The sequence below is a fragment of the Nuphar pumila genome, chromosome 14, assembly GCF_984573655.1.
Source record: "Nuphar pumila chromosome 14, dmNupPumi1.hap1.1, whole genome shotgun sequence".
Taxonomy (NCBI): Eukaryota; Viridiplantae; Streptophyta; class Magnoliopsida; order Nymphaeales; family Nymphaeaceae; genus Nuphar; species Nuphar pumila.
In genome coordinates, this window is record NC_143262.1 from 16,132,610 (window position 1) to 16,157,845 (window position 25,236).

At 38.6% G+C, this 25,236-nt stretch overlaps 1 protein-coding gene across 2 annotated transcripts in view; it reads right to left on the reverse strand.

Moving 5' to 3' along the window:
• Nucleotides 1-1,310: 1,310 nt before the first annotated feature.
• Nucleotides 1,311-25,236, reverse strand: part of LOC149816501 (Alkaline-phosphatase-like family protein) — a 169,919-nt gene continuing 145,993 nt past the window's right edge. For both annotated transcript variants that reach the window (XM_089986596.1, XM_089986595.1), the window contains 3 exons: nt 2,678-2,770; nt 2,249-2,529; nt 1,311-1,679 (listed from right to left, as the gene is read on the reverse strand). In XM_089986596.1, the coding sequence (XP_089842722.1) occupies nt 1,526-1,679; nt 2,249-2,529; nt 2,678-2,770 (528 nt within the window). In that variant the 3' untranslated portion in view covers nt 1,311-1,525. The remainder of the gene's footprint in view (nt 1,680-2,248; nt 2,530-2,677; nt 2,771-25,236) is intronic.

The window sequence follows — 25,236 nt, forward strand, 5'->3', positions numbered from 1 at the left end:
ATAGTCCACTTTTACAACTACCAACGCAAAACTCTTGACGAAATTTGCACCCTAATTGCTTATATATAAAACAAATAAAATGAAATCTCACATCTTTTAAAGTCAATATCATGCAAAATTTTGTGAATTCTACACCTTTTCATGAATTTTGCATAGAGAGTTGATTTTCACAACGACCACATGCAAAAAATCTCGTACGTAAGGTATTATAACAAGAGTTGTAGCAATTATCGTAACATAACAGCAAAAAATTATGGAAATTTTACAAAAATGAGAAGCGAATGTCAAAATTGTGGAAATTTTAAAAAAATGAGAAGTAAATGTCATAGGTGTAGTGCGTAAAATTCATAATTTTTGCATAAATATCATGCAAAATTCATTATTAGTGATATTTAGCGGGATTGAGAGAATGCCGAGACATAATGTGCGAAACTCAGGAGGTCCACACGTTCTAAGGTTCTAAGGTTAAAACAGTTCTAAAAAAGTAAAGAACTTGTGAAATTGGACATTTGACAGATTTTAAGTAGGGCATTTTGGAAAATGTGTCAAATCTACCGCACAGTATGGTCATTTTCCATTTATGTTTCACGTTCAAATATGGCCATCTCAACTTTACAATACATAACACAACCAAAGTTTTTCAATATCCTAGAGTGTGCTCATGTCGCAAGCATCTTACAAGATGATTCCAATAAACATGAAAACCATGACAATTTTAATTTCTCAGGCTTTTCAGTATATCATGATTTTATTGCAATTTATTTTTATTCTTAATAACTTTTAGCTTTTATTTTGATATCTTATTTTTAAACATATCATGGATTTTCCAACATTTTTCTAAGATTTTGCTTGCCAAGAAAATCTTGAGAATGAGATTTACTAACACACGGACATACCAAGTTTCCTTTGTCACCCAATTCCCGACCTTGAGCACTAATCAAGGCAAGATCAGTGGAGTGCTGGAGTAACATCTTCTAAGCAAATTCATCCATAGAGTACTGCTGCTAACCAATGCCTATAAATAATTAAAACAGGATAAGGTGGCACTAAAAAGAAAATGACAAAAATCAAAACACGATTAATGTTTCTTATAAAAAATAACTACTAAACTTTCATGCAGATTGTGATTGTCACAGAAAAATTGTACTGCTCAAAACCACTTCTTTTAGCAAAGAAAGCTGTGTTTTCAAGTCAAAGAAGATGCATGCTACCAGACGTGCAAAATTTTACAACAGGGAAAATAACACCACACACTTCTCATGTTCTCACATAAACTGCCCAACTCCCTAGAAAAAATGAACCAATTTTGCTAGAGCCATTAACGAGATCATGAAATAATGGGTGATAGAACCACACAACAATCAAACAAAACCTAGGAAATCTGGGCAGTTAATTGCTGTAAATCCTCCTCACCAGCTTGGTTGAACAATGGAGCAAAAGCAAAAGCAAGACCAGTTGCTTACTTTGCAACTGACTATACAATATAGCACCTTAATATAGCAAAAAGCAAAAGCAAGAGATTTGTTTACTTTGCAACCGGCTGTTTAATAGAACACCTTGTATTCAAATCTAACCTCTTGGACCTAACAAAGACAACCAAGCAAGCATAAGCTCCGGTGCTAGCAATAATTGACACCCCTATCCATACACATACAGTTGTGGCACAGACATACAAGTACCTGCAAATCAAGGAAGAACATTACATGATCAGAAAAGGCTTAACCACTCAACAAGTATTGCCATAAAGCTACCTTACTGCATCCGACATACCAAAATTCTAATTATGAATTTGGAGACTAGATGCATCTTCAATTGGTTTTATAATCAGCAGTTAAATTATCTATTGCTAACCTAAACAATATTTGAATTTAGAACCTATGAGTATATTTTCAGGTCCTTTGTTGAAAGAATTTGGCCATTCTTCGTGTTAAAACATAAAGAGGAAATTTCAAGTTGTAAAAGAGAGCCTAAAGATTCAATCATCATGCTGTCACTTGTACAAAAATAGATGCACTTTTTTAAATTAAAATATGGTGGCAGTCTTCCAGAGACCGATACCATAATTTCACACATGGCATTGGGGAACTGAACTTATTTTTCAAACTCAGCAGACTGATCAGGGAATCTTTTTCCAATTTAGAATCCAGGAAACTGCAGCAGAACTTCAAACATTCAAGTTCCAATCAATATAAACTAGATACTACCTCAATTCTAAAAGCAAAAGGATCAGATGCAAATAGACCATTACTTTGGTGAGAACACGCTCCAAATGAAGAGATGGTTCCTCATGCTCAGCAGTATAATTGTGAATGCAATCAACACGACCGAATTCAAGCATAATGGCACGAGACAGGGAAGACCAATTGTTGACTTAAGAAAGGAACCAAAATCTGCATCCTCCAATGTTGACATATCGATGCCTTTCAAAGATATATACATCACCAAGCCCAGAAGAAACAGAAACACGGAGGCATAGGTGATGATAAATGCCAAAATACCAGTTACCACTGGCAAATAAGAAGAAAGACCCTGGTAGCCAGAAGACGGTCAATATGGTTTGACAAAGTAAAAAGGATGAGCATAAACAAAAAGGGAATAAAACTTTAGAAAGCATTTTAATAATCATAGAAAGGTAAAGGATTAACAGAAAATTCAGAGTCGTGCCTAGGGAAATTACCATGTATGCTCCAGCAACATCAACAGTAGCTAGGGTATTAGTGTTTCCCAACCCAAAATGACCAGCCATTCCCAAAAAATACATGGCAGAAACCTGTTTCAGGTTGTACAAAGTGTTTAAGAATCAGAGTTAAAAACACTGAAGCAATACAACGTGACTGAATATCAATCAACTCGTTAACATGATCTTATGCCAATTACAATAGAAAATTTTACATTTCACTAGATCAGATAAACAAAAATTGCAGGTAATTTACCAATTCCTGCATATGTGTATGTGATGAATATCACAGATGCATGGATATTCATGATACGACCACGTCAGCCGTAACAAATAATATTATGGACTGAGGATGCAAATGAATAAACAGTTGAGCAAGAGCGTACAATTCACACACCCACACACACCAAGCAAAATCACAGGATACATAAGCTTTTTGATAAATCTCAGTATAATCTCAGCATTTAAACAAATGAACAAAATATCTGGAATGATACAAAAGTAAGAAAGAATATGTTATTACGACTTTTATGGAAAATTGAAAAGATATTGAAATCCAGGCATAAGAAAAATCACATTTAAAATGTAAAAAAATAGGAAGCTCACCTCCAAGAAGCCACTTTCCAAGTTTGGAAAGCTAGGCACTTTTGGAACTTGGTTTCCTTGTCACAAGAGGCACACTATCATGGACATCAACTTTCAACATGAAAATTTTACTTTTATTAAAAACCATCAATTTTACAAAATTAATGAATTGTGGTTCTATAAGAACCTATTTTAATTTGATTGAGAAATAAATTATAATTCATAATACATTCTCTAAATATCTCTAAAGTATTAAACAAGTGTTTTTTGGTTATTCATTTAAAAAAATAAGCCAAAGCAAGTGTTCAAAATTTTCTCCTCATTATAAGAGCATTTACACTTTTTGTACTCTCTTATATAGCTCAAAAGTTTGTTATGCTAATGTTCATCTATTATTTTCTACTTAACAGTTATTTAATATAGTAATTATTTTTTGCTTGAATTAAAAATTCTGTTTTTATGTAATATATATATATATAAAATAGACTAATTTTATAATTATATACTGAAAGAACAAGGAAATTGTTAATAAGTCTCAGTTGTAACAGGTACATCAAATAACATAAGAATTAGTCTCTTCTACTTATGAATTCTGACAGAAAATCTTAATTTACTTATTACAGCCTCCAAGTCACTGAGTTTCTCGCTTCACATGGACCTAAAAAACCTCAATTCCGTTTCCCACATCACTTCTTGACTCTAATTCCCTCTTTGGTAACCTTCGTCTAACTAAACCACTATGGCTCCATATAGACAGGATTACCATCAAGCTGTCCACAAACTTGTTATATTTATAATCTACAAGTCTTCAATAGGAATGCATCATCGGTATTCCTGCCTGTTCGCGTGCACAGCCTGTTAATATGTGTGTATTGCACACATGTATGCATATATATGGATCCAGTGTATCATCGGATGAGCCCATTGTATCTTTCTTTTCACATTTTGGACCTTTAAAGGCGGTCGTGGACCGCTGCAAAAGGTCTGGGTGGAAAATGGACCTTTAATGGTGATCCAAGAGCGCCACTAAAGGTCCCAAAAAATGTCTTTTTTTTGCACTGCTGATCAACGGCACAAAAAGCATTAGAAAAGTGTCAGACGAGATGGGTGTTTGACGATACACACATCTCACACATACACACACACGCACATATATATATATATACACACAGTTTTATTTTTTAGATAGTACATTGGATATTCTTGTAAAATAGTTTTTGTAGTTTTCTTTTTTCTTTTAATCATTATGCTCACTAGGGGCATTTTGGTCAATATAATCAACTAGCAATTGGGAGCTCTGTATATATATGGGACTTGGGTCCTTGCAGGTATGCATTTTTTGTGCATTTCAATATTTATAAAAATATATATATTTTTTATCTTGTGTGTGACTCAGTGTGATTGAAGTGTTAGTGGTGCCGATAGTTTGAGTTGTAGCCAATTTCTTTGTGGTACCGGTTGTTCATAGTGCCACATCAAGGACCTTCACTCGTCTCTCTTCTTCCACTCCTATTCTTCTTGCTCTCAGTACTATGGAGGACAAGGAGGTTGTCACCATTCTTCCCTATAAGCTTAACTCTACCAACTATGTGATGTGGTCCTTTTCGATGAAACATCACACATCAGGTAGAGGTTTGTAGGGATTAATTGATGGTTCAAAAAAACAAAAACTTAATTGGCACTCACAGAGAGTGTGGAAGGAAAGGAGGTAGGACTTGAAGGAGAGGATAAGAAGAAATCGGTGACTGATTATGAAAAGAAGTGGAAGCATAGGAAGGTGGGCCATTTAAGAATTATGATTTGGCTGATGTGTTGATATATCTATTTTCTCTAATCTTGTTAAGTTTGACTTGATCAATGACACATGAGACTTCTGTTAAAATGTAATTACAAATCATTGTAATGCTCATATATATTTTTATATGTATAAAGAGAGATACATATACATATATATTTCATATATATGTACTTGTATTTATCTAATTATATATATACAAATATTTATCAGCCGTAGGAGTATTTTAGTTTTTTTCTCTTTTTACGCATATTCATCTTCTTGAATATGATTGTATATTTTTTTACTTTTCTTTTTTTATTTTCTTTTAATTATGGTACTTTGTCTACCTTGGGGGCCCCACATATAGTCGTTGGGCCCCTCCAACGATCACATTTGTGACCGTTGGAGGGGCTCCAACGACTACATATAGAAACCCTCCAAGGCCCACAAAATCCTTTTTGTTGTTCTATAAATAGAACCCTTCTCTTTGTATTTGACATATGCTTTGGGTTAAAGCCCAAGTGATTAATAAAGTGTTTTTTCTATTCTTTTTATGCTTTTGAGCATTTGTGAGATTTAGTGGGTTGTGCTTTTGTGCACAAGTGTTCTAAGAGTTTTTATTGTGCATGTGTGCACGTGTTTATCATCAAGAATATTAAGGTCTTGAGAGCGAGGTCGGAGAAAGAAAGATCGTGTGGATTCTCACATTTTTTCAGTGCCTCGAAAAACATGCCCTCAAATATTTAGTGATTGGAGTGGATCCTTTCATTCATCCAATACTTTAGAAGATTCTTCCACCAAGAAAGATCTAAAAATCTCTTGAGGTACGTATCTTTTTTCCTCATTTCTCCTCTCTAATGGGTGAAAAAGACTTCCATTTCTCTCTCGGCTTTAAACTTAATGGCTCCAACTATCACGTTTGGGCCGAAAATATGGAGGTGCATATTAAAGGAAAAGGGCTTTGGGGTTATGTCCAAGGCTCGATTCCCGAACCGGAGCCTAAGATCACCTTGATGGAGAGAAGAGAAATAAAAATTCTTAAAGGAGAAGAAAGAGCCAAGGCTCTTGAAGATTATAGCAAAAAACATGAAGAATGAGAGATGAGGAACTTCAAAATCCTCTCAGCGATTTTCTCGTCCGTGGAGACAAGAATCAATGCCAATATTATAAAGTTCAAGAAAGCTTCTCAAGCGTGGAAATACCTTGAAAAAATGTACACTTCAAGGGATTTGTCTTACAAATACTATCTTCAAAAAAGGGCCTTGACCCTTCAACAAAACGAAATGACTATTAGAGAGTATTTCACGGAGTTGTCTTCCATTTGGGATGAGCTTGCCATGCTTGAACCCAAATGGAGCAGAGAGGCTATTGAGCATAGGCACAAGCAATTAGAAGAAGATCGTTTTTTCAATTTTTTGAATGAGCTTAAGCCCGAATTTGAACAAATCTGATCGTCTCTCTTATCCGCCTTCACTTCCCCCTCTCTTGAAGATGTAATTATTAAATTAAGTGGTGAAGAGACATGTAAGGGTATAAGTAAGAATAACCCAAGTGTTCTAGCAACACCTTCCAATAATGAAAAAAATGAAGGTGTTAATGTCGTTTCAAGACCGAGGAGCAATTTAAGGACCTATAAGCCTCCTCATTTCAAGAATCAAAACCAAAGTTCAAGCGGTCAAGGAGGAAAGAGGGATTATAGCAAGCTCTTGTGCCACTTTTGTAAGGAACTGGGGCACATCAAGCCAATATGTCCAAAATGAAAGAAGTTGCTAGCCATAGCTACCACATCCCAACCTCAAAAAGAAGAGTGCTCATCATCTTCAAATGAAGCTCTCATTGCAACAAATTGTTCAACCTCTTCTCAAAGGGGCTATTTCCGGAGCCGTCATGTCAACCTCTTCTCCTCCTGGTAAGACATTGTGGCTTTTAGATTCAGGTGCTTCATTTCACATGACCCCAAGTATGAGTTCTTTTTCCAATTACTCAAACAATCGCTCCTCATTCTTTGTTTGAACCGCGGATGAAACATCTCTTGAAGTAAAAGAAATTGGAAATTTTAAAAAACAATGGTTTTTTATTCCAAAAATTAGATTTATACCTAAATTAAACTTAAATTTACTTTCAGTGTCTCAACTCTCGAATCATGGGTGTGATATAAAATTTTCATCTAACAAATGTTGGATACAGGATCGCCGGTCAGGGAGGTTGATTAGGGAAGGCTCTTGTAATAACCTAATTTTTCTCGTTAATTATTTGAAAATTATTTAAAATAATGCGTAATTTATTAAATTGGGCTTGGGATCCGTATTTCGAATCCAAGATCCATAACGGATTTATACATGTATATATATAACATGTTAATACGCGGACCCGCAGTGGATTCATTTGGATCCAACCTGCAAATCCACACCGCAATGGGGTATCGCGGATCTACACCGCGTTTGGATCCCGAGTCTCGGACCCGGACTGCGCCCCGTGAAATGAAAAAAAAGGATTTTTAGTATAGGGCCATACGAAGGCCCGATAGAACCTATTAGGGTTCTGAAGGAACCCTAACGCAATGGAAAAGACGAGAGGGGTGGTGTGTAGCCGCCGAGGTGAGGGTAATGGACTCCTCCCTTTTCGGGAGGCCACCCTCCTACTAATGGGGTCCCGAACCCCTCCTCCTCCCACTCTGTCTTCTCCCCTCTATCTGCGTCCATCGGCATCCTCCTGAGCGACCCCGACTCCTCTCTTCTCCCTGTTCCTCTCGACCCGAGCTCGGCAACGGAGCAATCGACGTTGGCCGACCCTCCTCTCGCGGCGACATCCACTATCACGCCGAAAGAGGTAGGTTTACTGTTTTTCTTCTTCTGGTGTACCGCATGTTGAGCATGTTGTGTGAGGTTTCCGTAAGACCTTAATGAAAAGAGGGTTTTGGGGGTTTAAGGTGTCGGAAACCCCAAATCGACAGATTTGGGGATTTCGGATCGCCGATAGTAGGGATCTATAAATTTGCCGTATACTGTGTTCAAGGATGCAAGGGTACCTCACTGTTTCTTTTTTTTTCTCTTCACATTATGGTTGTGTTAGGTGTCATTTTGATGCTTCATAGTAAACGAGTAATGAAATTTGTTTGTTAGCATACCTGTTTCAAATTAGCCTGCCTCCACTTCATGTCATCGCTAAGCAATATAGTTGTATGTATGAAACCAATGATACACGTTAAGAAGACCCTAACTTAACAATTTATGTTTTTTTTCCCTTTCCATCAGACACTGTTGTTTGATCAGGTATATAGTATTGTTCTTTACTGTTCAACTATTCTTCCTTCTCTGGGTAGAGACCAAACACAATATAAAACTGCTTAATATTACTGAGGGCAATGGTCTTGTGTTGATCTGGTGGATATTTGATTGGCAAAAAATGAAGCATGGTTTGGGAAAAATGTTAGATCAAAACTTGCAACTGACTTTATCATAGTTGACACGACCCAAAGTTAATTATTTCCTAATTTATAAGTCTTTGTTGATTGGGTCTTCAGTTGTATCATTGACTACCTTGTATCACTATGACTAAGTTGGCTATCGGTTTTGGAATTTTGTGCTAGGGTGTTTGGTTAGTTACTTGCCTAAGTCAAATGAAGATTTACAGTTTAGAAGGGGGGGGGGGGGGTTATAAACTGAATATAATGGCAATTTCTGAACGTGGAATCTATGGGTGTTTATGTATATTTTGGCGATATGAGAAGTCTGTCTTTATTTTTAACATACGTAATTTCAGTGAACCTGCATATTTAAAACATGTACAACGTATTCTCTGAAGTATTCAACTGCACTAGGTATGTTTAGTTTTTCTGCAATATGTGAAGTTTGCCTTCATTTTTACCATAACCTACATATTTGAGTCATGTACAATGTGTTCTTTAATGTATTTATTTCAGATTTGTAATACATATATATATTGAAGATAGATAATCGGAAAATCTCTAAATTTGCATATTGGATCAAGGCACATACTGAACCGGGGTATAAATATATGTGTTCCAGAAAAGTTAATGTATTTAATTTGTTGATTATCGAAATAGCACTGAAATTCAGCATCTATCTGGCCGTGTAAAACTCTATTTCTGTTTTCTTCATAACACATCGAAGGCTAAGATCTGGGCAGTATGTGTAGCAAGGAGTTCACTACACCCACGAACTTCTGTGTGCATTTGATAATCTGACATTTTGGTTAACTGATTGATAAATGTAGATGTATGCTTAAATCTAGTGTTTTCATTCGATTCATTTTAAATCAAAGTACAGACCCGACTCGAGTTCTGTATATGCTTTCTGAGTTTTCACCTAAATAATCGAGGTTAATGAATCACAAACCCTCGATTCGGTTATAACACTTTTGAGATCACATGGTGTGATCCCTAAATGAATCATGTGGGTCTGCATAACTAAATGGATACCTGATGTGGGTACTTGGGCTAATAAAATTACACTGGTAAGGAAATTAAAAGTTAAATTTTGTTGGCCCGACTAGTTTAAAGGTACCAGAGCTTGTGTGCTTGACAGTTTAAAGGTACCGGACCACTCAAAGTGGTTCTATGAAATCAAATAGAGAAAAGTTTGGATTGTATACCTTTGTAATATAACGAAGGTTGGGGATCTACTACTATGGTGGTAGGAAATAAAATTTGAGAAAATGCCCTTATACTTTGGGAAATTTAAATAAATGCAAAGATCAACCCACTCAGATTCGAGCTTACCTTGGAGAGGGTAGGTGGTACAAAACTCTAGGGACATGTGTTATTGCTTCGAGCGACAATGGCTCGTTGGACCCCAGTTCTCGAAATTAGGAGACCCGAACTACCAAATTGTGTCTTAGGTGGTAGCTCCAAGTTCTTCTACAGAAGTTAGAGATGCATCTTGTTTGTGTTGGGCCTTTGAGAGGTTCTCTCGATCACTGGCCGCTCCCTTAAGATTTACAGTTTCAGTTAGAATATTTTGGTTAATAAAATACCAACGAATAATAAACCCCCGAATGTTCTTTTTTGTTACAGTTGCCTTGGCCCACGTGTACCCGCGCGATAATTAAAGATAAACATTTGAATTAGATCATCTTAGGTATCACATTTGAGTAGGTAGTGTCAGATTTACAATTTTATACATGTACAATTACTTGTGACATGTGAACATTTAATTTCAGCATGCAATGAAATATGTGTCTATGAGATATTTAAATTCTGCTAATAATGTTACCTGCTAGTTAACTTCTTATAAATTGTTGACTGTCATAGCTTAGATCTTTACTTTTTCTTTGTATATGTTGAAAATCACACACGGCACCCACATCACATACTTGATACATGATTTATCTGCAAGAAAAATTATAGTATTTCATACTTAGACAGTTGTAGTCTAATTCCTATAAATTTACCATTTTTTAGGTGAAGATTAGCGTTTATACGCGGCTGCGGGATGCGGCTTCGATCGAAGTTTGATTTACTGTTCCTGGGATAGTTTGAGTTCATTTTTATGGCATTAAGACTCTGATGTTATTATTCATTGATAGTGAAATGCAATAAACGTTTTGGCTTGCTCTCCACTGTAATGTTCCAGAATGCTTAACTTCATAGTTTAGTTGTTTCCGCTGTTATGAAGAAAAAAATTCTAAAAATTTGGGTTAAAATTTTGGGGCATTACAGTTATGGTATCAGAGCCTAAGAACAATAAATCAAAGATCACGGTCGTGCCATACCCTGCAAATGCTCTGTGAGTATAATTCTTTATTAATCATGATAATTGCATTGTTTATCCTGTATAAGTGTAGTTATGTATAATGATAATGGTAGGCATATTAAATATGCTTGATATTTTTATTTTTTTTATAATGTGTGCCATCAAAATCTGTATTAGATGTATCGTCGATCCCAAGCTTATTCGAGCACGACCAATGAATGGTAAGAATAAAGGGGTTTTGTGATGGAAACTCTCGATAGCCTGGCTCAAGCAATGGACACCCAAATACGCAACCAGACGGAGCTAGCCGTGGTCATAAGCGGAAGTCATAATGCCAGCACAATCACCTATGAGAAGTTCTTGAAGTTGAATCCGCCAATTTTTTCAGGAAAGGCTGACCTTGAGTTAGCCAAGAGGTGGATCGCGGAGACGGAGCGAGCTTTTCGGGTTCTGCCTGTTCCCGATGATAAGCAAACAGACTTCGATACCTATCGCTTGACGAAAGATGCACAGAAGTGATGGGACACAACCCGAACCATCCACTTTGCCGGGATGGATCCTATTCCATGAAAAGTTTTCAAGGAGGCGTTTTTAGAGACCTATTTTCCCCAGCATGCTCGTGATCAGAAGCAACAAGAGTTCCTGGAGCTTACTCAGGGGAATATGAATCTGGTAGAGTACACTACCAAATTTCGAACCTTGGAGCGTTATTGCCCGAACTTGTTCGCCAATGATAAGGCCAGGGCGACCAAGTACGTTCGGAAACTCAAGGATGGATTACGATCTCGAGTGATGACCAATTTGTCGTTCACCCTCGCATGGGCCATTGAAGTGGCTACTATGCTGAACGAAGATTGAGAGCGATCAAGGAAGGGTCAGAATGACACATAGTGGAAGCGAGGAGCCGGCCCGCAGCAACACCAGGGTGGCAAAAAGCACCAGCCACCTCACAAGAAGCAGAGGTACAATGGTGGTGTTCGTCCTCCGCAACATCAGGGACAAAATTGAGTTTGCCCAAAGTACAATCGATTCCATAACAGGCAACCTTGCCCCAGGGACACCGGTGCATGTCTCTATTGTGGCAAGATGGGTCATTATGCCAGTCAGTGCCATAAGAAGACGGCAGACATGCATAGGCGGAATGCCAGAGGAGGATATCAGCAACAACAACCACTACAGCAACAACAGGCATCACAGCATAACGCACAAAAGAGGGTGTCAGGACGAGTATATGCGACTACTGCAGAGGAACTGAAAAAGGAAACTTGGTGTAAGGTACAGTACTTGTCGACGGCCATGCTGCGCTTGTCCTTTTTTATTGTGGTGCTACACATTCGTTTATATCTATAGAGTTTGCTAAACTTTTAGGTACACATATTGAATCCTTGAAACATGTATTAGATGTGTACAATCCTATAGGATATAATTCAATATGTGTAAACTACATCCCTGATGTAACAATTGTGTTGGAGGGACAAAACTTACCTGCTGACCTAATCCTACTTGATATGACTGAATATGACATCATATTAGGGATGGATTGGTTATATGAACATTATGCCAATGTTCTCTGCCGCCAAGGGAAAGTGGTCTTGTCCTGACCAGGATTACCGAAGGTTGAGTTTAGGCTCTCCAGACCTACAGTAAAAGCCTGAATTATATCGGTACTAAAGGTTCAGAAGTATATGCAACAAGGGTGTCGAGCATTCCTAGTGAATATATTTTCCTGCGAGCCGAAGGTCACACCACTCGAAGAACTTGAAGTGGTTAGTGAATTTTTTAAAGTGTTTCTGGACGAGTTACCTGGACTACCTTCACAGCGGGAGGTGAATTTTCATATTGAGTTAGTGCCTGGGATGGCACCGATCTCGAAAGCGCCCTATCGTATGGCCCTAGTAGAGTTGGAGGAACTAAAGAAATAACTTCAAGAGTTGATGGAGCAAGGCTTCATTAGACCTAGCGTATCATCATAGGGAGCACCAGTTCTCTTCGTGAAGAAGAAAGATGGGTCAATGAAGTTGTGCATAGACTATCAAATGCTGAATCAGGAGACTATCAAGAATAAATATCCCCTACCTCGCATCGAAGACTTGTTCGATCAACTGCAAAAGGCTAAGGTGTTTTCAAAAATCGATCTCAGATCTAGATATCACCAACTCTGCATCAAGGATGACGATATTCCCAAGACAGCCTTCAGAACAAGGTACGATCACTACGAGTTTGTGGTTATGCCATTCAGAATGACAAATGCTCCTGCCGCATTCATAGATTTGATTAATCGGGTATTCAGAGCGTACTTAGATACTTTCGTGATCGTCTTCATCAACGATATACTTATATACTCTGAAAGCATAGAGCAACATCGGGATCATTTGAGGATTATATTGGAGACTCTCAAGAAACACCAACTGTTCGCAAAATTTTCCAAGTGTGAATTCTGGCTTGAGAAGGTCATGTTCTTAGGCCATGTCATATCGCGAGATGGAGTATCGGTGGACCCGGCTAAGGTTGAAGTCGTATTAAATTGGGTTCAACTGAAGAATATCGGCGATATCAAGAGTTTTCTCGGGTTAGTAGGCTATTATAAAAGATGTATTCAGGACTTTTCACGGATTTCCATGCCCATGACCAAGCTCCTGAAGAAAAGAACTAAGTTCGAATAGACGGATAAGTGCGAGGAGAGTTTCCAAATCTTAAAGAAGAAGCTTACCACCGCCCCAGTATTGGCCTTACCATCAGGTCATGGTGGTTTTGTGGTATATTCAGACGCATCAGGTACAGGATTGGAACGTATCTTAATGCAGAATGGCAAAGTGATAGTGTATGTCTCTCGCCAACTAAAGATTCATGAGAGAAACTATCCAACTCATGATCTCGAATTGGCAGCCGTAGTGTTCACTTTGAAGATATGGCGACATTACCTGTATGGGGAACAGTTTGAGGTGTTCACTGATCATAAAAGTCTCAAGTACCTGTTCTTCCAGAAGAAGTTGAATATGCGACAACGACGCCGGTTAGAGTTTATAAAAGATTATGACTTTACCATTTCCTATCACCTAGGGAAGGCAAATATTGTAGCTGATTCTCTCAGTCGCAAAGCCGGTTGTGGCATGTCCAGTCTAGTGACAAAAAGATAGAAGTTAGTAGAAGAATTCATTGACTAGAAACCGTTCGCAGATGACAAAGGAAGTATCAAACTATCTAACTTATCTGCCTACCCTGAGATCCTTACAAAGATTATTGAGGGTCAGAAGGAGGATCCCCAGTATGAGAAGCTAAAGTCACTAGCTCAGCAAGAAAATTCACACTTCTCACTCAAGGAAGATGGCAGTATCTGGATAGAGAAGCGACTTTGGGTCCCTAGTGATCCCAAGTTGAAAGAAGAACTATTAGGTGAAACACATAGGTCCAAGTACACCATACACTCGGGGAGTACAAAAATGTTTAAAGATTTACAACGAGGGTATTGTTGGAATGAAATGAAGCGTGAGGTCGCAAGTTATGTCTCTAAATGTCTGACTTGTCAGCAAGTCAAGATCGAACATCAGAAGCCTGACGGAATGATGCAGTGAATGGAGATTCCACAGTGGAAATGAGAAGAAATCACCACAGACTTCGTGGTGGGTTTGCCCAAAACACGCAAACAACATGATACTATATGGGTAATAGTGGACTGACTCACCAAATCGGCTCACTTCCTACCCATACGGATAAATCAATCCCTCGAAAGCTTAGCAGATTTATACATGAAAGAGATTGTTAGACTGCATAGAGTACCAGTCTCTATCATATCAGATCGAGATCCTAGGTTTACTTCTCGGTTTTGGGGTCAGTTGCAACAGGCCTTGGGTACAAAGCTGAAGCTGAGTACTACTTTTCATCCCCGGACCGACGGACAATCAGAGAGGATTATCCAGACACTTGAAGATATGCTGCGAGCATGTATGCTGGATTGAAAAGGCGAATGGAACAAGCATGTGGTCTTAGCGGAGTATGCCTACAATAATAGTTACCATGTAAGCATCGGCATGGCTCCCTTCGAAGCTCTGTACGAACGACCTTGCCGATCGCCTGTGTATTGGGACGCGGTTGGTGAACGCTCGATGGAATCACCAATCGTGTTACAACATTATACCCAGCAAATTAAAATGATAAGGGATAGACTGCTATCAGCCCAGAGTCGGCAAAAGAGTTATGCAGATCAGAGGCGCAGAGAGCTCACTTTTGAAGTGGAGGATCAAGTTTTCGTGAAGATATCACCCACCAAAAGTGTGTTTCGTTTTGGTAAGAAAGGAAAATTGAGCCTCAGATAAGTCGAACCTTTTGAGATTTTGGAGCGGATTGGAGAAATAGTCTATCGTATAACTCTACCTCCCCAGTATGCTCAGACTCATAATGTATTCCATGTACCTATGCTGAGGAAGTATCGTTAAGATCCGTCACATGTCATCCAGTATGAGGACGTGGATATAAAGACCTAACAATGGAAGAAAAACCAGTGGAAATATTAGAACGAAGCAAGCGACTCATGAGTGTTAAAATATAGTATGCGTATGGATCTGGATCCAGATCCATACACACATTGAATATTTTAACACATGCTCAATGTCATTTCATTAATGGCATTCCTGTAATTTTTCTGTAATCTCAGCTATTGTATATTTGCCTATTTATAAAGCTTAGGGCTGGGAGGTTGGGTTAACGTGCGTCGCCCCCAGCCATTGTGCATCTCCCTCCCCTCTCTCTCTTTTCTTTATTTTCTGCAGTGAAGGTTGAACCCCACACGGAATCTTATATGGTATCAAAGCACCAGGTTACGGAACCCTACCAGACGTGTGTTCAGCGAGATCTGGAGATCTCTGAAGGAACAGTTTTTGATACATCTCTTCGTCCATATACACTTCTTCCTTTAAAGTTCCATGAAAGAATGCATTTTTAACATCCATCTGGCTAAGCCTCCATCCTCAGCCGACTGCTAGGGATATGATGACACGAATTGTACCCATTTTGACTACCGGACTAAAAGTTTCATCGTAAAACCACCCCCAGTAGAACGCTTCTCTGGACAAATATACACTAGACGGGACAAAAATATAAAGCAGAGGAATGTGGAAAGCATCGCTAATGATCCAGATCAAAGGCCGTCACGCATTAGGCATCCTATTCAACGATGGGTGAGTTATGAGACCTTTTCTCTTGATTTCCAGTTGTTTATGTCTCAGCTCACAAAACAAGATGAACCCACTTGTTTTAATTAAGCTCTTCAATCTCGTCATTGGACTGAAGCTATGAATGAAGAAACAAAAACACTTCATGAGTGCCAGACTTGGGAAATAGTACCTCGGCCAGAAGGAAAGAATGTAGTTGGCTCAAAATGGGTTTACAAAACAAAGTATAAGCTTGAAGGAAGTATTGACAGATATAAAGCGCGACTTGTTGTTGGGGGATTCACATAACAATAATGTAATAACTGTAAAATTTGAGTGATTTTTTTCATATTGGGTCCGGGATCCGTTACCCGGATCCAAAAGGATATATATATATATATATATATATATATATATATATATATATGGGTATTAAGGGTATATACGTAATAATAAGGTTTAATAAAAGAATAATTTAAAAAGTGTTATAATTAAAAAGATTTGGGTAATTGGGGTTTGGACCCACGTTGGACCCAAATAGATCCAACCTGTGGATCCACCATCCACTTCAGACCCGGATCCACGTTTCTTGTGGATCCAGCATCCGAGAATCGACCCGGATCCACGTTAGAGTGGATCCGGTACAGCAGCACCGCGGGTCGCAGGACCTGTACCCGGACCCGGTGCGATAATTATAAAACATTGTATATAAGAATCGTGCCTGGCACGATTCTTGTAAAGAAAAACAAACAGCCATAAATGAAACAGGGAGGAGAGGACCTCGCCTAACCCACCTCGCTCGCCTCCCTCTCGACTCTTCCCTCCCACCTCGCTGGAGCCTTCTCGCTATCGACGATATTGTGCTTGCCTGCAGAAGCACCGACGTCGGAGGAAGCCGACCACCTGTGTTGCCGACACCTCCAAAGATTTTTCATCCGGAAAGAGGTAGGATTCTGCACCTCTTTGTGCTAGGTATAGATTGATGTCTGATTGTGGTTGGGTCAGTCATGGGGAAACACGATCTTTCTCATTTTCTGGGTGTTTCGATGGGGTTCTTGGCTACCGGAAAACTCAGGTCTGTAAGTTAGGGTTTCCGGTAGTCGTGAGTTTAGATTTGGGGGGGTTTCCATGCCTAACCCTAATCTGTTGAATCCCCAAATCAAGTTGATCTGGGGTTTCGGCTGATGTATTGGATAGCCTCAGCCATAGGGTTTTCGTTTTCTTGAAATGGATAACCCCAAGTTCGGGGGTTTTCCATTTTGGGGACTTGATAAACCAGATAAGGAAGGGGGGGGTGGTTCGATTTTCAATAAAATGATGTTTCCGATTAAATGAGTTTCAACATTCTTGACTATAAATACTGTATTTCTTGACATTCGGGTTCTAAGAAGTGGATCTGTTTATAACCATGGTTGTTATTCTTTTTCTAAGTCTTTTGTCGTTGATATCCATAATACTGCATTTTTTTTCCAAACTGCACCGAGTATGGAATATGGTTTAGAGTTTGCACTGGGTGTTTTGTTGCCTCTGTTGCACATAGCTCTGTGGATGTGAATATTGTTAGTTTTCAAGAAAATAGATTAGAATCTCTGTTTTCTGTAAAGTGTATTTTCATACTGGCGTTTTTGTTTCTCTTATTATATGGAAGATATTTATGTTGTTCAGTCCAAGGAAATGTTGAATTAAACTTGGGTTGTTGTTGTTGTTGTTTTTCATCTTTTCCTTATTAGTATGTTTCTTGAGCTGGAGACTTTGCACTTGTGTTGAAAAAAAATTGCGTATATAAAGCCAGAATTTTTGTGAGATAAATGGTTTGCCAGAAATATTCAGCAGATTAGAGGAAGTCTACATGGGGGATATTAGGGCTGTATTTATTTTCATCAATCGGTCATTATATGTGTAGAATATGTCCTGCTTAGTATAAGAATGCACATGATTGGGTATTTTTAAATAATTGAAGTTGTATGAGTGTAAAACACGCAGCTCACGATAGTTTACTTGTTACAAACTGTTGACGTAGGGGTGTTGTGATTCTCCTTGCTAGGCCATGGATTTAGTCCAGGTGTGGTTGGGTTAGTCACGCAGGGGAAAAAGGAAAAGATATCCTACTTATATGCTGCACTCTTGATTATGCAAATTGTTTATGTTATATTTTATTTAACTTGATGTATACGGTTTCTTTATTGTGCTTGCTTCCCTTAAATGTATTGCTCTATATTCTCTAGCCAATTCATTTTTATTCATATAAACAACATGTGTGGTTCAATGTGTTATACCCTGTTATGGGTTGGACTTTATAGAGTTCTTTAAGTTGCACTTTTCTCTAATACTGTGACTGATTTGCATGAAATAGCACGTGCTTAAACTGCACTGCTTCTTATCAAAAAATGTGTGAGGTGAATTGCTTGTATTCCGCACATTATCGGTGTTTGAGGAATGAGAATGTTATGTTAGTGTCAAATATACGAAGATGCACTTAGTGATATATAGAAATGTGCTTTCCCTAAAGGGAAAATATGAAGGGATTACTCGATGCGGTTACTTAGACTATTAGTTTGTGCTATGGCAATCAAATGATGAAAACTTAAGTGTAAATATTGGGTGCTTGACTGGTTTAAAGGCATTAAAACATTTTAAGTGGTTTATGAAATCAATACTATAAATGATTGAGACTGTTTTATAAACATTGATAAAATTACTAAGGTTGTGATCAACTGCTAAGGTAGTAAGAGAAAGTGGGGAAATGCCCTGAACTTCGGAACAATAACTAAACAATGAAACAAGTTTCTGAGGCTTACCTTGGAGAGGGTAGGTGGTACAAAACTTCGAGGACTTGTGTTGTGTTTCGAGCGTGAAAGGGCTCGTTGGTCCCCGTCCTCGGAGTTAGGGACCAGGACTACCTATGTGTCCTAGGTGGTAGTTCCATATCTTCTGCAGAAGTTAGGGATGCATCCTATCTTGAGTTGAGCCCTTGGGGGATTCTCTCGGCTATTGGTCGCTCCCTTGGGGATTCAGTTTCAGTTAGAATGTTCGGGTTAATAAAATACTCTTGAATAATATACCCCCGAACGTTCTCTTCTGAGATGGTCACCTGTGCCCGTATATACCCACTGGGTAAGATAATTTAAACACAATTTAGTGCAGTTAGGTATCACAGTGAGTGTGGTTATTAAAGAGACATTGGCATATTCTTTCAGCATGCTTTATATTCTGAATTTGTAATGAACTAAAATCCTGAAATGTGCAGATACGAGATGATTGAACTATTACATGAAAGTTATGCATATTATTATTTGTTGTTGCATAACATACCTCACTTGTTTGTTAACGTTGTATATTATGCCTTGCTTTCTCAGTTATTGTTGTTGTATAACTGCTTACATGCTCAGGTTTATGATTGTTGATTTCTGTTGCATAATTTGCTTACTTGTTTAGATATATGCTAATAATCACCATTGACACCCACATCACATGCTAGATTCATGACATACCTATATTAAGAGTTACAGTTTTCCTACTTAGACGTGGTAGTCTAATTCCTATAATTTTTACCATTTTCAGGTAAACGAGTAGCCTTATGAGCGGTTGCGGGATGAGGCATTGGATCGCGATTGTTGATTTACTGTTCCAGTGATTCCTTGGGTTTATGGTAAGTTAAATGTTCATATCATAAGGAATTGAAATACCTGTGTTGAGTTTTCTCTCAAATGTAAGGTTCCGAAATGCTTAACCCTATATTGGTTATTCTTTCCGCTGTTAAAAAAAAAATCACATAAATTTGGGTTAAAAATTTCGGGGCATTACAAATATGGTGAAGATTATGATGAAACTTTTAGTCCGGTAGTCAAAATGGGTACAATTCGTGTCATCATATCCCTAACAGTCGACCGAAGATGGAGGCTTAGCCAGATGGATGTTAAAAATGCATTCTTGCATGGAATTTTAAAGGAAGAAGTGTATATGGAGCAACCTCCTGGTTATGCCGAAAAGGATCCTACTGCCTGGGTGTGCAAACTAAGGAAATCTCTGTATGGGTTGAAACAGGCGTCTCGTTCCTGGTTTGAAAGTTTCTCTATGCAAATTCAAAGCTATGGTTTTAGAAGATGCTCTCTGGACCACTCGCTCTTTATTTACCAAAAGACAGACATCGTTATATTTCTTATTATATATGTTGATGACATTATGATCACTGAGAGCTCAGATAATCATGTGCAAGACGTGAAGCAGTTTTTAATGAAAACTTTCAAGATGAAAGATTTAGGGGAGTTGAGGTACTTCCTTGGTGTGGAAGTTGACAGGCAACAAGACACATTGACACTCATGCAACAAAAATACACTCTTGATCTTCTAGAAAGAGCCAGGATGACGAATTGCAAACCAGTCAGCACTCTGAGTGTATTACATCAAAGGCTGAGCTCTGAAGATGGCCATCTTTGTGTCAACCCAATAACGTATAGAAGCCTTGTGGGGATGCTGCAATACTTGACCTTTAACAAACCTGATATAGTTTATGTTGTCAATCAGATATCTCAGTTTATGCATGCTCCAACGGAAGGTCATATGGAAGTTGTGAAGCGCATTCTACGATATTTAAAAGGAACTATAGGAGATGGACTTGTTTATCACAAGAACGATAACCTGCATAGAGGGCATGAACTCATCACTTATACAGACGCAGATTGGGTAGGGGATCCAGATGAGAGAAGATCTGTCTCTGGATATTGTGTACATATTGGACACAATTTAGTGTCCTGGAGCAGCAGAAAACAAAAGGCAGTGGCACGGTCGAGTACAGAGGCTGAATACAGGTCGATGGCTGTAGGCACGGCAGACACTACATGGATTAGACACTTATTGAGTGATCTTAGGGAGACAATTATTCGATCATTTCTTCTATGTGACAATTAAAACGCAATAAACATTACATGTAATCCTATTCAGCATAGCAGAACGAAGCACATTGAGATTGATCAACATTTTATACGGCAGAAAGTCGAGATGAAGGAGATAGAACTATGTCATGTTCAAACAGAAGATCAAGTGGCAGACTTGTTTACCAAAGGGTTAACAGGACATCAATTTTGGCTATTGAAGAGCAAGTTGTACATGCTCCAAGACCACGTACAACTTGAGGGAGGGTGTTAAAATATAGTATGTGTATGGATCTGGATCCAGATCTATACGCACGTTGAATATTTTAACACATGCTCAATGCCATTTCATTAATGGCATTCCTATAATTTTTCTGTAATCTCAGCTATTATATATTTGCCTCTTTATAAAGCTTAGGGCAGGGAGGTTGGGTTAACGTGCGCAGCCCCCAGCCATTGTGCATCTCCCTCCTCTCTCTCTCTTTTCTTTATTTTCTGCAGTGAAGGTTGAACCCCACACAAAATCTTATAATGAGATCAAAGAACATTCCTCTTGTGAAGGTGAGATGGCAACACCATGGCATTGACTTGGGAACCAGAGGCCAATATGCGGGAGAAGTACCCCAATCTTTTTGAGTAAGCACTTACATGTAAATTTCGAGGACAAAATTTCTTTTAGGGGGAAAGGACGTAATAACCTAATTATATCGTTCATTATTTGAAAATTATTTAAAATAATGCGTAATTTATTGAATTGGGCTTGGGATCCATATTTCGAATCCAGGATCCATAACGGATCTCTCTCTCTCTCTCTCTCTCTCTCTCTCTCTCTCTCTCTCTCTCTCTCTCTCTATATATATATATATATATATATATATATATATATATATATATATATAACATGTTAATACGCGGACCCGCAGTGGATCCATTTGGATCCAACCTACAAATCCACACCGCAATGGGGTATCACGGATCCAGACCGCGTTTGGATCTCGGACCCGAGCTGCACCCCGTGAAATGAAAAAAAAGGATTTTTAGTATAGGGCCATATGAAGGCCCGATAGAACCTATTAGGGTTCTGAAGGAACCCTAATGCAATGGAAAAGACATGAGGGGTGGTGTGTAGCCGCCGAGGTGAGGGTAATGGACTCCTCCCTTTTCGGGAGGCCACCCTCCTAATAATGGGGTCTCGAACCCCTCCTCCTCCCACTCTCTGTCTTCTCCCCTCTCTCTGCATCCATCGGCATCCTCCTAAGCGACCCCGACTCCTCTCTTCTCCCTGTTCCTCTCGACCCGAGCTCGACAACGGAGCAATCGACGTTGGCTGACCCTCCTCTCGCGGCGGCATCCACTATCACGCCGAAAGAGGTAGGTTTACTGTTTTTCTTCTTCTGGTGTACCGCATGTTGAGCATGCTGTGTGAGGTTTCCGTAAGACCTTAATGAAAAGAGGGTTTTGGGGGTTTAAGGTGTCAGAAACACCAAATCGATAGATTTGGGGATTTCGGATCGCCGATAGTAGGGATCTATAAATTTGCCGTATACTGTGTTCAAGGATGCAAGGGTACCTCACTGTTTCTTTTTTTTTTTCTTCACATTATGGTTGTGTTAGGTGTCATTTTGATGCTTCATAGTAAACGAGTAATGAAATTTGTTTGTTAGCATACCTGTTTCAAATTAGCCTGCCTCCACTTCATGTCATCGCTAAGCAATATAGTTGTATGTATGAAACCAATGATACACGTTAAGAAGACCCTAACTTAACAATTTATGTTTTTTTTTCCTTTCCATCAGACACTGTTGTTTGATCAGGTATATAGTATCGTTTTTTACTGTTCAACTATTCTTCCTTCTCTGGGTAGAGACCAAACACAATATAAAATTGCTTAATATTACTGAAGGCAATGGTCTTGTGTTGATCTGGTGGATATTTGATTGGCAGAAAATGAAGCATGGTTTGGGAAAAATGTTAGATCAAAACTTGCAACTGACTTTATCATAATTGACACGACCCAAAGTTAATTATTCCCTAATTTATAAGTCCCGGTTGATTGGGTCTTCAGTTGTATCATTGACTACCTTGTATCACTATGACTGAGTTGGCTATCGGTTTTGGAATTTTGTGCTAGGGTGTTTGGTTAGTTACTTGCCTAAGTCAAATGAAGATTTACAGTTTAGAGGGGGGGGGGGGTGAACCTGCATATTTAAAACATGTACAACGTATTCTCTGAAGTATTCAACTGCACTAGGTATGTTTAGTTTTTCTGCAATATGTGAAGTCTGCCTTCATTTTTACCATGCATAATTTCCTTGAACCTACATATTTGAGTCATGTACAATGTGTTCTTTAATGTATTTATTTCTGATTTGTAATATATATATATATATATATATATATATATATATATATATATATATATGTATATATTGAAGATAGATAATCGGAAAATCTCTGGATCTGCATATTGGATCAAGGCACATGTTGAACTGGGGTATAAATATATGTGTTCCAGAAAAGTTAATGTATTTAATTTGTTGATTATCGAAATAGCACTGAAATTCAGCATCTATCTAGCCGTGTAAAAGTCTGTTTCTGTTTTCTTCATAACACATCGACGGCTAAGATCTAGGCAGTATGTGTAGCAAGGATTTCACTACACCCACGAACTTCTGTGTGCATTTGATAATCTGACATTTTGGTTAACTGATTGATAAATATGCTTAAATCTAGTGTTTTCATTCAATTCATTTTAAATCAAAGTACAGACCCGGCTCGAGTTCTGTATATGCTTTCTGAGTTTTCACCTAAATAATCGAGGTTAATGAATCACAAACCCTCGATTCGGTTATAACACTTTTGAGATCACATGGTGTGATCCCTAAATGAATCATGTGAGTCTGCATAACTAAATGGATACCTGATGCGAGTACTTGGGCTAATAAAATTACACTGGTAACGAAATTAAAAGTTAAATTTTGTTGGCCAGACTGGTTTAAAGGTACCAGGCCTTGTGTGCTTGACGGTTTAAAGGTACCGAACCACTCTGAGTGAGTCTATGAAATCAAATAGAGAAAAGTTTGGATTGTATACCTTTGTAATATAACGAAGGTTGAGGATCTACTACTATGGTGGTAGGAAATAAAATTTGAGGAAATGCCCCTATACTTCAGGAAATTTAAATAAATGCAAAGATCAACTGTAACGCCCCAAAATCGTAGACTTGAAACCTCTTATGAAAAAGGTTGAAAGCTTTGAAATCAATTATTTATCAGAGTTTAAAACAAAAGTTCAGCGGAAGATCAGGTTCCAAAACAACAAGTCCCTAGACCTTGGGCACATTACAACCAAAAAGCAGATTTCCCTTTTACAAACCGACTTGCAATTCAAATATATATTTTATTGAAATGAAAAGAAGAACCACATTTTGGTAATACAGTTTTAGAAATCCAGAGTTCTAATCAAAAGAGATGTTTTCTAAGAAACCTTGTACCAGGTCTATCAAAAGAGTCCCCAGGAGCGCAACGTCAGGAAAGGGCATTGTCTTGAGTGCATCGCGTCATCATGCCATCGCAAGCTGTCTCAACCTGTTCACCACCTGCCCATGGAAATGGGTCAGTCACACAACAGACTAGTAGGGGTGCAAAGGACAAGAAAGAGCAGAAGCTACAATAAGTAAGATAAACGCTAGCTCAAACAGAAACAAGCAAGACTAGCAGATCTAACCAAATGTGCGGTGGAGTAAGCTAGTAAAGCAGACAGCTACGTAAAAGAGCAGGAAGGATCAGAGTGCTTGAACAACCACTATAGCAATCTCACAATTATAATAGGTGAAGAGTAACTAACTCTATCCACCAGCCAAGCAAAAGTAATTGCAAAAGACAGGTATTCATAACAACATTCGAAATAAATACAAGTACCATTATATGGTTCAGCCTATCGGCCAACAGCTACATTGATCGTGAGGCACAAGCTATTGCATCACCAGCAATTTGTAAGCTACACAGGATAAGCAATCACTAGTATGAGAAGCTAGTTATCACCAAGCACAGAACTGCGTAAGCAGTTTAACCAATAAGGGTAACGCCTCGACAGGCGTACCTAGCTCAACGAGTAGCGTACCTAACTACCGAGCTAACAAGCAAGCAATGCACGTCACAATATGCATATCTCAAGATCATGTGTATAAGTTATATCTTGTCTCATTACTGAGCAGGCCATTGTGGGTACGCACAAGGCAAAACGTAGAAACAGCCGAGATCGATTCGGGGGTCCATTATGCTATGTATTTTATTATACCCCGAATGACTGACTGAGTCCGCTTCCTAAGGGGACGGTCTGTGACCAAGAGAGTAAATCCCCAAAGGCAAACAAAGGCCCAATGGATGCGCATCCGTACTTCTGCAGAAGTGGCCCGAAGGATTTCCCCTAACCTCCGATGACTGGGGAAGGTCGGATCTTTGCC